Source organism: Phacochoerus africanus, chromosome 6, assembly GCF_016906955.1.
Source record: "Phacochoerus africanus isolate WHEZ1 chromosome 6, ROS_Pafr_v1, whole genome shotgun sequence".
Classification (NCBI taxonomy): domain Eukaryota; kingdom Metazoa; phylum Chordata; class Mammalia; order Artiodactyla; family Suidae; genus Phacochoerus; species Phacochoerus africanus.
Genome location: NC_062549.1, coordinates 103,302,898 through 103,320,153, shown reverse-complemented (window position 1 = coordinate 103,320,153; position 17,256 = coordinate 103,302,898). Strand labels below are relative to the sequence as shown.

Below are 17,256 nucleotides of genomic sequence, written 5' to 3'. Positions count from 1 at the left end.
TTTCCACAATTCTTTTCAGCTGTAAGGTACTGCTGAGAGATTACAGACCAGTGGTTGTCAAAGTGTGGTCCACAGTCCCAAGGCTTTTTCAGGGGGTTTGCAAGGTATAAACCATTTTCATAATAATTCCGAAACATCATTTGCTTTTTCACTACGTTGATGTTTGCACTGATGGTGCAAAAGCAACTACTGAGTAAAACTACGGCTGCCTTAGCTGAATCAAGGTGGAAGCAACAGACTGTACTAGCAGTCATTATATTCTTACTTGCCAAAACACTCACAGGGGGAAAAAAAAAAAGCCAGTTTCATTTAATACTGTCTTTGATGAGGAAGTAGAAATTATTCATTTTATTACATCAAGCCTTGGGAACACATCTTTTTAATATTAATGGGTCAAAAAACGGGCAGTACACAAAACACTTTTGAGCCTGAAGCATGAGGCTGTCTTGAAGAAAAGCACTGTGTGTTTGACTTGCAAGCTGAACTACTTGTTTTTTTCCATGGAACACCATTTTTCTTCACTTAATGACTAGCAGACAAACCATGGTTTTTCAACATGAGTATCTGGCAGAAGTTTTCTTAAAAATGAATACAGTGGCCCTGTCATTTCAAGAAAAACAATGAATAGTATTTGCTACCAATGATAAAACCTTAAAATATATACATAAAATTCTGGAAAATTTGTATCCATTACCAGATGCTAAAAGTTTCCAATACTTAAGGGCTTTTCTGATGTGATCAGTGGTGATATTAATAAGTATAATTTTTTGATATTGTGTAATGTAATATGTTAATATTTGGAACTACTGAATAATTCAGTGAGTCAATATTTTCCAAAAGACCAACGTATCATGTTATAAATTCATGCTATACATTCCTATTATAAAATCCACTCAAAGTGCAGGATAAAACAACATATTTTAATATAACAATATAAAAATTCTTAGGTTTGAGATTCCATATTACAAGAAAATTATGAACTGCCATATACTGAGTTATGGTGTACTATCAAAGAATTTCCTCAATTATTTGAAAAGGCTATTAAAATACCCCACCTTTTTCCAATCATGTATCTGAGGTCAGGTTTTTCATATACATCACCCAAAACAACATATTGCTATAGTTTGAATGCTGATATGAGACTCCAGCTCTCTTCTACCAAGTTGAACATTAAAACATTTGCAAAACTGTAAAACATGTATTTCTTACTAATGAAAAAAATACTTTTCATAAAAATATTTTTGGCTCATTTTTAAATTAATTACTATTTTATCATGTGATAAATATGAGTAGGTATAAACCACGTCAAAACGAAAGTTCTTTGGAGTCCTCAGTAAATTTTAAGCATACAAAGGGGGCCTGAGACCAAACAGTTTGAGAACCACTGCCCTAGTTCAAAAAGAGATACCCAAATCTAGCAGTGCATGAACCATGATATGAAAAAGTTTTAAAATATATATAGATGCCAAAGTCTGTCATGTGAGGAAGAGCCCAGTCAATGTATTTAAAGAAAAATGTTTGCCAGATGATTCTTAATATAGGGCCAAGTTTCAAAACCTCTTAATCTAGCATTTGATTATGTTGCCTTTGGAAAAGCTGTTCATGGGTGCCCCCTAGTGGCTAATTTGCTTTTGTTTCTAAAAATAAAATGAGAATAAAGTGAAGACCAAGGAAATCCTAATTCTACAAGGGATTCCAGAGATCATCTAATCCAACTCCCACCTTATAGATGGAGACTGACAACAACCACACATAATTACGGTATAGTGTGGTAAGTGCCAGGCTATGCTTTGGTGCTTTAAAAAAAAAAAAAAAAAAGCATGGGGCAGGGGACATTGATTGCAGAGAGAAGTTTCCAGAGGCAATCACTTATGAGCTGACGCCTGGAGAATGAGCAGGAATGGAAGGTTGAGAGTTATTCTAGTCAAAAGAGATGGCAAGTCCCAAAGCTCAAAAACCATAATTTGCTCAGTATTAAAGAGAAAAGCAGTGACCAATTTTAAGGGCTTGCTAAGTACCAGGCACAGTGCTAAACTCATTTTATTACTTAACACTCACAACAACCCCATGAGATGTTACCCTCTCAAACCAACCCTATAAGATAATGACTATTATTAACTAGTTATGGTTTATGATTTTTTTCCTTTCCTTTAAATTTTTTTTTTCTTTTTTGAAAAGCAGCTAGCTTTCCAAGGACTGTTTGTTAATCCTTGGACAAGATTTCCCAGAAATACAAAAGCTGCTTTTATGTTTCAAAAAGGATTTATTCAGAATTTCTTAAGAAAACACCTAAAAGAAATGGAATGGCTTTATAAGGTCCTTGGGATAAATCAGTGAGAAATAACACTCTTCTAGTATTAGTAAACCATAGATTATGCTTTAATTATAAATACAGTAACATTAAGCAAAAACCTTGTAATTCAGCTTTCCCCTTTCCCTACTTCTTGCTTTTAGAATATAACTTCACCTAGAGGTACTACAATTGCAGTAGAAAAGAGCAGGAGCTCTGAAACCAGAGATGCATCTGAATCCTGCCTCACTCCATCACATGCTGATAAGTTAACTTTGAATTCCTGCATCTACAAAGTTGGGACAAACATCCTCCTTAAAGGATTGTCATGAAGAATAACTGAGAACACATTATATATGTAGATCATTTAGCAGAGGTAGGCCTTTTCTCATTTTCCGTATTCTTATGTGTGTGTCAGTCCACAGGGATTTGCCTTACTTTCTCTGATGTTGCTTCTGCAGGGCTGCCTCTGATAACTGTCCTTGAAGGATCAGTCTTCTTTGTTTATCAATATCTCCTTCCATCCGAGCAAAAGCATGAGAGCCAATGAAAGAAAGATCAACTCCCAAGCCTTCATCCTCCTCTTCTTGGTTGTCTGTAACAAAAATGCTATCAATAGAAGAGCTCATGGCAAACATAAATGCTACACACTGTGAATGCTGCAATAGTGACGACTGCCCAGAAACTCAAAAACTGGGGTTAAGATTGTGTTTTGAGAATGAAACTGAAATCAGATTCAGGCATCCGAAGAACTGAAATAATGAAAGAAATCACCTGTCCACATGTGGCGGAAGTTTTAGGAATACATGAAATCAAATCAAGGTGATCCAGGTGTAACCTTAGGAAGGAAAGAGTAGAATGTAATAATAAATAGAAAGAAGCAATTCTACTGTATGTAGAGTTAAGGATGAACTGTAGGAGTTCCCGATATGGAGCAATGGGACTGGCGGTGTCTTGCGAGCGCTGGAACGCAGGTTCGATCCCTGGCTCGGCACAGCGGGTTAAGGACCCGGCATTGACACAGCTGTGGCTTAGGTGGGCAACTGTGGATGTGCTCTCTGGCCTGGACGTGCTCCATATGCCTCGGGGAGGCCCAAACGGAAATAAATAAATAAACAAATACAGATGAACTATGGTGCAGCGTCCAACAAAAGAGAAATATGAAGAAAAAACATTTGGGGTCATTTATCAGGAACTGTTAAGGAGGGAGCATTTGATTGGTTGGCACGTGATCTTACATCCTTTTGTCAGGTAATCCCTGATGGAAAATGGATGGACCAGGATTGCAGGGCAGAATCCACATTCACTAAGATATGTTCTGACTCTAGTGTTGTGACTGTCTACACTGGTTGTGCCTACATAATCATTCTGATACACAGAGTTACAGTTCTCACTACAAATAAATGTTAACTTTCTGATTTATCCACGTGATCATTTTATGGCTGGCAAGCAGCCAGCCTCTTGGGAATGGCTCAGCCTCTTGGGAATGGACCATCTCCACTGCCTCACTAGATCTCTTACAATAATAACATATATATATATATATATATATATATATATATATATATATATTTTTTTTTTTTTTAAAGAAAGGACAGCACACAATCAAAAACCTTGGACAATGAGGACCTTCCCAAGCAATGCCATCACCTGAAGCCCAGTTCAGCTGGGACTTCCTCACCTTTATACCATTGCTCCTCAAACTGACAGGCAATAGCTTAGAAGAGCCTGAATTTTATTTTTTTTTAATTAAAAAATACCCATAAATGAAGTTTCTTTCAATCCCTCAAGTAAAGCTAACTTTACATCTATTTTAAGATTCAATATTCTAACTGAAGATATCTATGAACCCTAGAGTCTATAACGTAACAGTATTTTCTGAGATATAGATGCAAACCAAGCAGTCTTTGAGAATGGTGGATAGAAGGGTACCTTCTGGCTAATGAGTTAGTCTCACCTACTGCCCAGCACAGCAATCTCAACTGGTTTTGCTTTCCATGACCCCGTGTAGTGCATTCGATGCACTTACGAAAAAGTAAATTGTATCACGATAGTCACAATTACGAGGATTTCCAAATGACCCCAGGCACATTTCAAGGCTGTACTTTACTGGAGGGTCCCTAAAAGTTCATGAGAACCCCTCCAACAAGGCCTGGTTCACAGACACTTTCTGATGCTAAACCATTTATAATTCCCTCCAGTTGATTTAAATCTGGGTACCGGTGACAAAAATGAGATGGGGAGCCTTCTACAGATTTTAACTTGACGACTGTTTAAGTGTTCATGGTAGGAATAACTCTTAAACTGCTGGATTTTGAAATTAAGTTCCAGCAAGGCAGCTTGTGAGGCAGGCCTCCGATAACGACCTCAAACGTGTGAAGATCAGCACAAGCTGTCATACAGATTCAGAGGGGCTCCCATCCTGCTTTACTATCCTTTCCATCTACATGGGTATGTAACCTGAAGAAACAAATGGCTATGGGATTCTTGTTTTAATAGTTAATGTTAAGCATGGCTTTCAGAGGACATTGTCCAAACCATTGAAAATTTTAGATGATAATATACTTGACTACTAACTCAACAGTGCCCTGCATGAAACTTCATACACACACAAATTTTTTTTTTAAAGAGTAAATCTTAACAAGAATAAGACTCAAAAACACTTAAGTTGGTCTTGATCTTAGTGTCGCACTAAGAGCGAGCCTTCCAGAGGGTCAAGTTGAACTTCCTACTTCTTCAGTAGTCAGCACTGATTATCAGTCCCTTTCCTTCCTTAAGAGGGAAATTAAGAAAAGGAGAACTCACCCTCTGGGGCGCCGGGTTTTTCACTTATTCGAATCTGCCGTTCAGGGACCACAGGCTCCCCTTCTGCATTTCCAATATCTGCAGGTAGGAATGGCAATGAGCGACTCTCCTCCTTTAACGACCTTGGGAAGTACAGAGGGAGCAGCTTTCGGTAAGTAGCCTGTGTAAGAAGAGCCAAACACTCTGTGAAAAACAACGAAGTGATGAGGCGGGCATGAGCAGTGCTTAGCGCTGTTCCCTAGGCTGAGGACAGCCTCCATCACAAAGGGAGACTCTACCACGTCTATGCTCACATGAGATGCTGCCTTGCCACCCTCAATCAGTTCTTGTGTTAAAGATCAGGCTACTGTTAGTCACCATCCTGGCAGTCCCAGGTCCCTGAACCTGGAACCTGGAATGCTAAGTCCCTTGACTCCTGTCCCTGACCCCTCCCTCACCTCACTAACATACTTGTCTTTCAAGATTCAGCTCAGATGCTACTTCCTTAATTCTCAGGGTACCATCGGGGCCCATTCGATTCAGCTTTAAATTTTGAGGTTTTTTTTTTTTTTTAGGCAGTTCTAACTCTTTGTGAAGGATTTCTACTTCATGACTTTTATTCTTTCTTAGGGGTTTCCCAAAGATATATCTTATTTTCAGAAAATTAGAATAGGGAGTTCCCTTCGTGGCTCAGTGGTTAACGAACCTGATCAGGATCCATGAAGATGCAGGTTCCATTCCTGGCCTCAGTCACTGTGAGCTGTGGTGTAGGTCACAGATGAGACTCAGCAGCTGTAGCTCTGATTCGACCTCTAGCCTGGGAACTTCCATATGCCATGGGTACAGCCCTAAAAAAAAAAAAAAAAAAAATAGAATAAAATTCATTCTACTTCATAATTTTCACGAGTTGGTCCACTGGACTCATTCCTAAATCTACGATATAGTACATGATACACAGACACTTACTGCTCCTGTTTTTATTATCTTGACACATTTTGCTTTTCCATCATCCTAGAATTATTTATCATTACTCAATTATCCCCAGCTATCCCAAAAAAGAATAAAACAGAATATGAAACCAAAAGAATAATGAAACTGCCTAGAAGGACTATGTCTCTGGGTCCCCTGCATTATCCATGTGAAATTTAGGATCAACTTGTCAGTTTCTACAAGAAAGTCAGTTGGAATTTTGATAGGGATTTGGCTGAATCTGTAGGACAATTTGGGGAATACTGTCATCTTAACAACAAGGTTTTCCAATCCATAAACAGGATATCCTTCTATTTATTTAGGTCTTTTAAATTTTCTTCCAAAGATATTTTGTAGTTTTCAATTTACAAGCTTTACACTTCTTTGTCAAGTCTAGTCTTAAATATTTGATTCTTTTTAATGCTATCGTAAATGTAAGCATTTTCTTAATTTCATTTGCAGATTATTCTTTGCTAGGGGTAGAAACACTATTTTTTATATTAATCTTAGGTCCTATAACCCTGCTCAACTCTACCAGTTCTTTTTTTTTTTGTCTTTTTGCTATTTCTTTGGGCCGCTCCTGCGGCATATGGAGATTCCCAGGCTAGGGGTCAAATCAGAGCTGTAGCCACCGGCCTACGCCAGAGCCACAGCAACGCGGGATCTGAGCCGCGTCTGCAACCTACACCACAGCTCACGGCAACGCCGGATCGTTAACCCACTGAGCAAGGGCAGGGACCGAACCCGCAACCTCATGGTTCCTAGTCGGATTCGTTAACCACTGCGCCACGACGGGAACTCCCCTGTTGGTTTTTTTTTTTTTTTTTTTTTTTAGGGCCACACCTGTGGCATTGGAAGTTCCCAGGCTAGGGGTCGAATCGGAGCTGTAGCTTCCAGCCTAGACCCTAGACACAGCAATATGGGATCCAAACCGCGTCTGTGACCTACACCACAGCTCACAGCAACACCAGATCCTTAACCCACCGAGTGAGGCCAGGGAACCTGCATCCTCATGGTAACTAGTCAGGTTCATTACTACTGAGCCACAATGGGAACCCCCCAATCTCTGTGATTTTTATTTCTTCTTGCCTATATGTTCTTGCTAGAACCTCCAGTACAATGTTGAATAGAATCAGTGACAGTGACACCCTTGTCTTGTTCTTGCTCTTAGGCAGACAGCTTTCAGTATTTCACCATCAAGTACAATGTTAGCTATAGGTTTTTCCTACATGCCCTTTATCGGGTTGAGGAGGTGACCTTCCACTCCTGGTTTGTTGATTGTTTTAATCATGAGAGGATGCTGGATTTCGTCTAATGTTTTTTCTGCATCTAATGAGGTTTTACCCATTATTCTATTAATATGTTGCATTACATGACTGCCTTTTGGATGCTGAACCAACCTTATATTTCTGGGATAAACCCCACTTGTTGATGTTGTATAATTCTTTCATATGCTGCTGGATTTAGTTTGCTACTATTTTGTTAAAAATGTTCGTATCTCTATCCTTATGTATAGTCTGTAGTCTGTTTAACTTTCACTGGAAAAATCTGCTAATTCAGATGCTTTCATTTTCAGACTAAAAGAGCAAAGAGGCAATTGAACAAAGATGACATATCAGAATTATTAAAGGAATCAAAGATGAACGTAAAGAGACAGCACCACTTTAATAATGATGAGGTTGAGACTGATTATATGAAGTAAAATCTCAGACAATGAGTCTTCAGATGATAACATCCTAGATTTGTCTTCTCAAATTTAAGAACCTCTGAGTTAACAACATGTTTCTAAGGACAAAGGGGGACATGTGACACTCTCATTCAGTCAGTCACTATATGAAGGACTTGACCATTCGGGATTTTGTGCTAAGAAATGGGATATCATTTTACCAAGATGTGACAATATTCTTTCATCTTTTATGTTTGTACAACAAAATTTACCTGATATAAAAAGGTTTGTCATGCTTAAACTTACTGAAATATCTTTTAAACCTGTTTTCATCATCCCTTTATTATTCAGTAAATTATTCATAAAGTCCATTGGACCTAGGTGACAGATGCTGATGACTATTTTTTCAGGTATACCGAAGGTGAAGAATTTTTCTGTTCCCCGGGGTCTGGGTCAGGTGTCCTGACAGTCTGCCCTGACACTGTGATGTACACTCCTAGCACAGCACCTGCCACACTGCAGAGTGGTCTCTGTTTATCCGGCTCTCTAACTATTAGCCCCCGCCCCCCTGTCCCCCGAGAGCAGGATGTCCTGTCTTGGTATCTCACGCAGTACCCCGGTCTACGACAATGGCCACATCTCTAGCCCAGACCTCACTCCTCAGCTTTGGACTAATAAGCACAATGGTTTACTGATCATCGTGTTGAATCCACTGATCCCCTCTGATCCAACATGTTCAAAACAGCACTTGCCTTCATTCCTCCCTTCTCCTCCCTGCAACACTTTTCCCTCTTTCTATCTGCTCTGTCATTGGTGGCACACCACCCAGTCATCCAAGCCAGAAACCTAGGAGTCATCCTTCACTTCCCTCTCATATATTTGTGACCTCCAACTCCAGCTGAATTTGTTTACGAAATACATATTTTTCTAATTTCAATATCAGAGTTCCCTAGTGGCTCAGTGAGTTAAGGATCTGGCATTGTCAGTGCTGTGGCTTAGGTCACTGCTGGCGTGGGTTTGATCCCCGGCCCGGGAACTTCCTCATGCCACGTCTCCCCCCCACCCCCCCCAAAAAAATTTCAACATCACCAGTGTCCTTGTTCAGGCCTGATCATTTCTTACTTGGAGTACGAAAACATCTATTATATTATCTCTTCTTGTCACCAGTCTTTCTCCTTGGAAATCATCTTTTACACAGCTAATAAAGAAACGAGACCACATCATTTGTGTGCTTAATGCTCTTCTATGTTCTCCCATCATATAACTGATAACATCTAAGGTCCACAGTATGAGATACCAGGCCAGCACTGATCCTGCCCCTGCCCAATTTTTGCCAGTCCTAGCCTCACATTTTATCCAATACACCCTTCATGCTATTTCTTACTTATCTGCCTATGCTTATGCTTACATGACTATTGTCTTCTGCCCTTCCTTTGGAAAATCCTATTTATCTTTCACAATGATTTCAACTCACAAATCACCTCTTATGGGAAGTATTCACTAACCCTCTGCCAGGCTGGAGTCATGTGCTCCTATCCTTCCTGTATCTCACACAATTAGCATAACTCCTCCAAACTGTCTATCCCCACAAACGGACAAGAGGCTCCTTGAGGACAATGACCAGAACTCACTGGTGCATTCCCAGAACCCAGGAGAATAAACCTGATATATGCTAGACCCTCAATAAAAGGGCACTGAGAGAACAAAGGAATAGGTAACCAGGTGAAACAAAAAGAGATAGCAAACCTGGTAAATGTGTCTTATTTTAGCAAATTCACAGTGATTTATATCTCATATATGCACCTATATATACTTGGAATGGATATTTCATATGTATTAACTCATGTATCACAAAACTCTTATGATGTAATAAGGCCTGTCAGTCTTCACATTTTATCAAAGCACAGAGATGTTAAGTAACTTGCCCAAAGACACAAAACTGAGAAATAATATAAATGGAATGGGACAGACAACACTAAAATTAAATAAAACTTAGTAAGATTTAAAAAAGAACTAATTTTCTAAAATGGCTCTGAATGAAACTGAAACATACTAAACCTAACCACGTACAACTAAACCTAAACCTCACAGCCTACTTCTACAAGCCACCAGGCTAGGCTGTCAGCTGTTTCCAGGTCAGGCAGACACCAGAGCTTTTCCAGCAGAGAGGGGTGGTTTTCTAGGTATGCTGTCGAGGCGCCCGGGGCTTAGGTCACAAGGAGATGCTGAGATGTCTTGCAAGCTAACAGAGTGAGGAAATCAGAACAACCCATGTTGTAAGATTTCATTACATGTTAACCATTTACCCATGAAAAATATGAAAAAACGCTCCTTTCTGACTTGTTTCTAGTCTCTAATGCGGTCTTTGTCACAAGTGATGGTCAGCCCCACTGCCAAAGCACAGACATAATTAGGATTTGACTGCTGGCAGTTCAATTAATAGATAACCATCAGACAAAGGCAAACACTCACAAGTAAACACAAGCTTGAAACAATACAAGATCATTAGCAAAATACCTCTTCAAGTTCAGAGACAGCAAATACTACTTTTTCAATAGTCTCTCCATGAATTTCAAGGAAGCGTCTTACAGTGCCTAAGGAAAAGAATAGAAAAGTTATTCAAAAAATAAAAAATGACGAAAGTGTGAAGAAAAAAAATCCACCTCTTCAAAGTTTTGTTTTTGAAAAGGATCAGTCATTTCCCTCAGGTCTGTGCTCAGTGATGCCTTGTTGGTAAAGCCTACCCTGGTCACCCTCCTTAAAAACTCTTCCCTGATTTGCTTTCCTTCCGAGTAACTAGACATTTTGTGGAGTTTCCTGTTTACTGTGTATCCTCCCCACCCTCCCCACCCCATCAGGTAGAATGAAAGTTCCACAAGAGCAAGAGTTTCCTTTTATGTATTACATCATTGCCAGTAAAAAGTGCCTGGCCGTAGAAGGTGCTAACTCCAGACATCCAGGGTATTCTTTTTATTTTCTGAGGCCTCTCTCTCAGACCAGAATGGTCTGGCACAAGTGCCTTTCCATCCATCAGTTACAGTATCAGATTTCCTACTCAGCCCTTTATCCCTGTCAATATCCCATCAAACCAAAGCTGAATTATTTTTTCTTAATTCCTATCTTATCTGAATCCTTTCTCTATCAACTTCCCAATCATGAGACCTAGTGGCCTGTTCTCATCCTTTACTTACTAGAAATCGCTCCAGTTTTAGTTTTAAATGGCCATGCTCCACTTTTTTAAAATATTGTCCTCTCCAGGTTCTGTCCTCCACATTTTTTATTTTCTTGATCCAAACCTGACCCCAACAGGACCAAACCTGACTCTCTCCGCTCCCCACCTGCTCCTTTACCTGTATTCCTTATTTCAGCTACACAGCAACATCCAACCACTCACCTAGGCTAGAATCCTGAATTTTTTTTTTTTGACACCTTCTTCACTTCTTCCTTCATTCTACATTTTCAGTGGGTTATCAGGTCCTTCAAATTCGACTGCTAATATTTCTAACAGCTGCTCTCGGGTTCTCAATGCTTAAAAAGACTTGGGCAATGAGCTCTCAACTGTTTTCTTGTTTCTCTTTTCCAAGTCTCCATATTCACTGTTGCCTGAATTACCTCATGCCACCCTCCTTACTGAACACCTTTTGATGACTCTGTACTGCTTACAGGTTAAGATTCAAAGACCTCAGCATGGCTCTCCACACTCTGACAGCTCGCCCCTCCTCCACCTCACCCTTCAGTCCTATTTCCAACTATTCCTCCACATAGCTTGGGCTTTCACGAGCCACTTCTTTACTTATTCAGAATACACCACTCACTTTGGTGCTACCCTACTTCTGCTAACAGTGACCTCTCACTAGGATACCTTTCACCCACCATGACCCTCGCTTAGTGAACTCTTCACTTTTCAAGACCCCGTCAAAAGCCATCTCCTCTGAGCAGAACTCCATCCTCCTCGTGTTCCTCCTATAATCTTGTGACTAGCCCTCCGGATAGGAACTTCTCCCAGCATCTTACAAATAGACTGTGAACTTTCTGAAGGCCACATGAACTTAATGTTGACATTACCAGGGCCGGCACACCTTAGGAACACGGCAAGCAATCATCCAAAAGTTACTAGTGACTGAACGAACATGTCATGGCTCTGATTACTGACCTACTGCCTGCCTTATTCACTGCTGTATCTTGAGAACCTAACAGAGGAGACCCATTTGTTGGAGGACTGAACAAATCTTCCTAATTCTCGCTCTGCCCAGTGACAAATTTATCTTTCATTTCTTTCTCTATCCTGCTTTTGTAATCTAAAAAAATGAAATTTCAGAAAAAGATTTCTTTTATTTACTTTAAGGCCAAGTTTTATGTTTGCACCGTAACAGTTTTCCTGCATGTAACTGTGGAGTTCCCTTTGGAAGACAAAATACGATGTAGAGCAGTAGCTAAACGGAATTCCCTCAGCAGCAGAGTTCATTCAGAAAAGAAATTCTGCAAAAAGGTGGGGGGAAAAAAAAGAGTGATATCATGGCTATAAGGTTTTAGCAGTGACTCCCAATCCAGTGCAAATCAATCCTTTCAAAGTTTCACCTACGGACTATTCTCTGCAACCAACCTGGATGTCCTGTGCCTGACTATGGGGAAAAACTCTAGCTAGTGAGAACGACATGTGGGACACCAAAATTCCCAACCTGGGAACACAAGGACAGCACCCCTATCTTTTTGTCTCACCACCGTGTCCTCTTCCACACAGCCCAGGGCCTAGCACAGAGCAGTCGCTCAAGAGTTTTGCTGAATGAATAAATAACCTGCTAATTTCAATGCGGAGGTTCCTTTAGACTTCTTCTGGAGAACTGACCTGCACATGACTAAGGAAAAAAAGATAAATAGTCTTGGTATATCTATCAAGAAGATATTACTGGGGTTTCAAATGAAATAAATTCAGTAACATTTTAATAAGTAAGAAGTCTTTTGGAATGGAGAACTTAGAATTACATCCTTAGATATGTTCTTGGCTCATGCGGGCTACAAAAGCGTACCAGCCATTTATTTCCCAGATGCTCAGAAAGCAAGTGAGCAAAGGATACTACTGTCTATATATATGCATGTACGTATATATGCATGTATGTATGTATGTATATGTGTGTATATGTTTTGTTAATGAGATGCTACAGTTTTGCTCTTAGATTTAAGGTGTAATAAGTCAGGTAGGTCCTATAAAATATAAGTTAACTTGCTTATCTTAAAGCTTTACATTTCCTTTGTGCTAATTAAAATTTCTAGAAATTGCTTCATCAAGGTCCCTTATACCTACCTCTGATCTTTATCTGCTGGCACTACAATCAGTGACAAAGCTGACGCCTCTATGGTACTGTATCAAGTGATTCATCTGGGGCCACAGAGCTAGAGCTATAAGTGATAGAATTGGGACCAAAAACCAGTCTTCCTGACTCCCTCTTCAGAGCCCTTTCCAGAAAATAATGGTGGCTCTTTAAATTCTAATCCATGTGATTACTTTAATAAAAAGTGGAGACAGTAAAAGGCCTACCTCAAGTTACGAGATATGGGCACAGGCTAGGTGAAATCAGAGAAAGCTGAGATCTGCAACGCCTTGTCAGGAAGAATTATATAAAGGAAAGGAACTCTGCTTTGATAAGCCACTGTTCAGAATACATGCAGGCCAGCTATAACACAGCAGTTTCTCACTGAAGCAGTTCCAACTCAAGCATGATGAATTATCTAGTGTAACAGACAGCAGACTTGGGAGTCATAAGGCCCGGATATATGTCCCAAGACTGCATAACTCTAAGAACACGATAAATTTCTGAGCCTCTTTATTTAACAGACACCATGCTATCTGAAACGCGAGGCTGTTGAAGAAATAAAATGGGATTTCTTTATCCCTTTTTAAAATACATATTTCTTGAGCAAGTGTCATGTATAAAGCATTTCTGACATATGGAAGCCCTGGAAATATAGGAATGAAAAGATAAGATCTCTACTCCACAAGAAGCTCGGTGTAAATATAACTTATTGAAAGTATAACTATAAAACATATAAATTTACTGTAAAATCCTTGAGCAACAAGATTCTTAGTTTTAAAAATATCTAATTACTAAATAAGACTATTTAAGGACTGAAAATTCCCTCATCCTAAATTCTAGACATATAGTCTAGAATAATAATAATAATTCTATACATCAAATACCTATGTAGTTTTCTGGTGAATATAAGACTTTCAGCTCTTCATCTTTAAGTTCTAGAGACAGAAAGGGGTCTTAAAGATCATCTAGTATAGTTTCCCTCCCAAATGAGATTGTTATTTAGCCTCAGCATGAATATTCCTAGTGACAAGAAGTTCACTTAAAATTCCTGTTACATTTAGTCCTGTATCAAATGGGACCAATCTTCTTCCTTGTCACTTGGTCTTAGACTTGTCTTCTATAGTTGGGGATCTTATCTATAACCTTTACAAGGATCTGTGAACTTTCTGAAATAGCATGTAAATTCCCTATGTATGTACATTCCTCTGGGGAAAGGGTCCACAGCTTGCTTTCATCAGATGCTCAATGTTGTTTATGGTGACTTGCAAAGGAGTTAAGACTATTGCTCTAAAATGCAACATAGGGGAGCTGCCTTGTGGCTCCATGGATTAAGGATCCAGTGCTATCACTGCAGTGGACTAGGCTGCTGCTGTGGCATAGCTTCAATCCCCAGACCCGGAACTTCCGCATGCCATGAAGCATGGCCAAAAAAACCCACCAAAACAAACAAACGAACAAACAAAACCCACCAAAAAAACAGCATAGAATAAGTCCACATGAGACTCCAGATATTTGAAGATAGGCACCATATCTGCTAAATCATGCTCTTTAGAAATATTACCAATGTTTCAAACTATTTGCCCTCCAGTTTGTCAGTCTCATGAGATATGATACTCAGAACAATATAAAAACTCTAGATGTGATGTGAACCTACATATAATACAGTGAGATCATGGACTCTCTTAAGCTGAGCATATTTTTATATTACATATATGACATTTCTGGCTCATAATGATTGAGCCCAGTCTTTTTAAAACCTAAATGCAGGGATTTATATTCAAATAGCATACGTGAAAGCTACTGTTCACATTGCATAGTGCTGTATCAATCTGATATTATAAAATCTGTTTTGACTTCATTGTTGCAGCCTGCTCAGATTACTCTGAATTATGATCTAACGTGTTGGCCATACTTCTCAGCTTGGTATCATTTTCAAATTTAAAAGGCACAACTTATCAGACACAACTTAGAATAGATTACAAGGAGATCTTGCTGAGTAGCATTGAGAACTTTGTCTAGATACTCATGTTGCAACGAACAAAGGGTGGGGGAAAAAAATGTAATTGTAATGTATACATGTAAGGATAACTTGATCCCCTTGCTGTACAGTGGGAAAAAAAAAAAAATATATATATAAAAATAAAATAAAAATAAAAGGCAAATTTTCTAAGCCTTCATTCAACTGGATAAAAAAGTCAACTCTAGAAAGTAAAGTGAAGGCTCTGAAACTTGTCAATAAAATGTCCCTTCAGGATGCCATGATCAGTCAAGCAACAAATATTTGGCTATAACTATTTTATTTAACTAGTGATATAAAACCTTTTCCTAACTTAATTTATGTACAGCATCCCCAATCCTACTTACGAAGTGCTATGTGTGTTGCATCCTCTAAAGGATAACCTCGTTTTGCAGAATTGATGACACAGAATCCAACAGAAGACATTGACTGTTCTCTGCAATCACATAGAAAACACGAAAATTGTACTACAAACATTCATAATATGTAACTAATTTAAAAATGCAGCATAACTTCTCCTTCTCTGAAATCTAAACAAATCTACCAAGTCTACCATAACAGTTAACCCAATTTCACTAGCTAATAATTATATATTAATATATAATTTAACTGTACCATGTGGGAGAAATATATTCCGAGTAAAATGGGAACTGAGTAAAATGGGAGTAAGTTAAACTCTCAAGTCACCCAAATCCATTCCTTTTGTTCTGCCAAGTTTGAAAAGATGATTAATTCTATCTTCACGGTCCCCTAAATTATTTAAATCTCTCACAGTTTGACTTTCATAGTTAGGCTTCATTTAAAAACCAGGGCCATTGACAAAGTATGGCATGCTGTGTCTAGGAAATGAGTTAGCCATACTTTGCCAGCTGAAGTACATTTCTGTAGCAGCTGTACAGGGAACTCTCAGCAGCGGTGCGATAGCGGCTCTTATATTTAGGTCCTACTGTGTGAATGATGAACCTTGCAGCTAGATTAAATCCTTTTGTCAATTTTGCTTCACCTGTCCGGCAACCTGGGAACAATAGAGAATATATGTGTCATGGACGTGTCAGGAAAAAAACAAACAAACAACAAAACAATGCATGAAACACAGAAAGTATTAAGAATTTGGAGAAATTTCAGGTTAAAAATATGGATTGAACGCCAACATGGCTGGATCCCAAAATGACAGCGAAGCAATATAACAAGTATAAAAACAGACAAAAAGGATGGGAGAGAACATGAAGTAGAAAAGTTTCATTCAAATTTTGGAAAGTATAAAGTAAGTGGACTAGAAGCAACTGATTTAGCAAAGCAGGGAAACCTAACTGCTTGCAGAAATGAGGGGACCATGAAAAAACAAGCTGGTCTGCTCTGAGAGGCAGTGCTGGCCTGAAGACAGACTGCTTTGATTCAAATCCTGAGTCCACCATGTTCCTGCTGTGACACTTTGGGCAAGTGCTTGGCCTCTCCATGCCTCAATTTCCTATATGAGGGGGACAGTGGTAGTACTTACTTCACAGGAGTAAATGCATTGATATATTCAAAGTGAATACATACAAGAGCTATTATTATTGCAGAACACTAAAAAGGCTCAGAAATCGGAGGGCCTAAGAACTTCTAAAGTTCCTAGATGTGAAGTGGGACTAAAAAGAAGAGGCTGAGGAGTTCCCACTGTGCTACACTGGGTTAAGAATCTGACTGCAGGACTTCCTGCTGTAGCTTGGCAGTGATGAACCCGACTAGTATCCATGAGAATGAGGGTTCAATCTCCGGCCCCACTCAGTGGGTTAAGGATCTGGCGTTGCTGTGAGCTATGGTGTAGGTCGCAGACTCAGCTTGGATCCTGTGTTACTATGGCTGTGGTGTAGGCCAACAGCTCCAGCTCCAGCTCCAATCTGACCCCTAGCCTGGGAACTTCCACATGCTGTGGATGTGGTCCTAGGAAGCCAAAAAAAAAAAAAAAAAAAAAGAATCCAACTACAGTGAGTCAGGTTGCTGTGGAGGCATGGGTTCAATCCTTACCCCAGTGCAGTGGGTTAAAGCATCCAGTGTTGCCACAGCTATGGCTGCAGCACAGGTCACAGCTGCAGCTCAGGTGCAATTCTGAGCCTGGGAACTTCCATGTGCTGCATGTGGGGCCATTTAAAAAAAAAGAGAGAGAAGGCTGAGTTTAAAGTTTGCATAAAAACACTTTAAGTCTAAAACAACCCTTCCCCCAGCCAGCATGGTGAGG

At 39.5% G+C, this 17,256-nt stretch overlaps 1 protein-coding gene across 2 annotated transcripts in view; it reads right to left on the bottom strand.

Annotated features, from left to right (window-relative positions):
* Positions 1–17,256, bottom strand: part of GDAP2 (ganglioside induced differentiation associated protein 2) — a 64,856-nt gene that overhangs the window by 26,648 nt on the left and 20,952 nt on the right. For both annotated transcript variants that reach the window (XM_047784891.1, XM_047784893.1), the window contains exons 4-8: positions 15,900–16,053; positions 15,386–15,474; positions 10,227–10,303; positions 5,096–5,255; positions 2,729–2,885 (exon numbers count right to left, since the gene is read on the bottom strand). In XM_047784891.1, the coding sequence (XP_047640847.1) occupies positions 2,729–2,885; positions 5,096–5,255; positions 10,227–10,303; positions 15,386–15,474; positions 15,900–16,053 (637 nt within the window). The remainder of the gene's footprint in view (positions 1–2,728; positions 2,886–5,095; positions 5,256–10,226; positions 10,304–15,385; positions 15,475–15,899; positions 16,054–17,256) is intronic.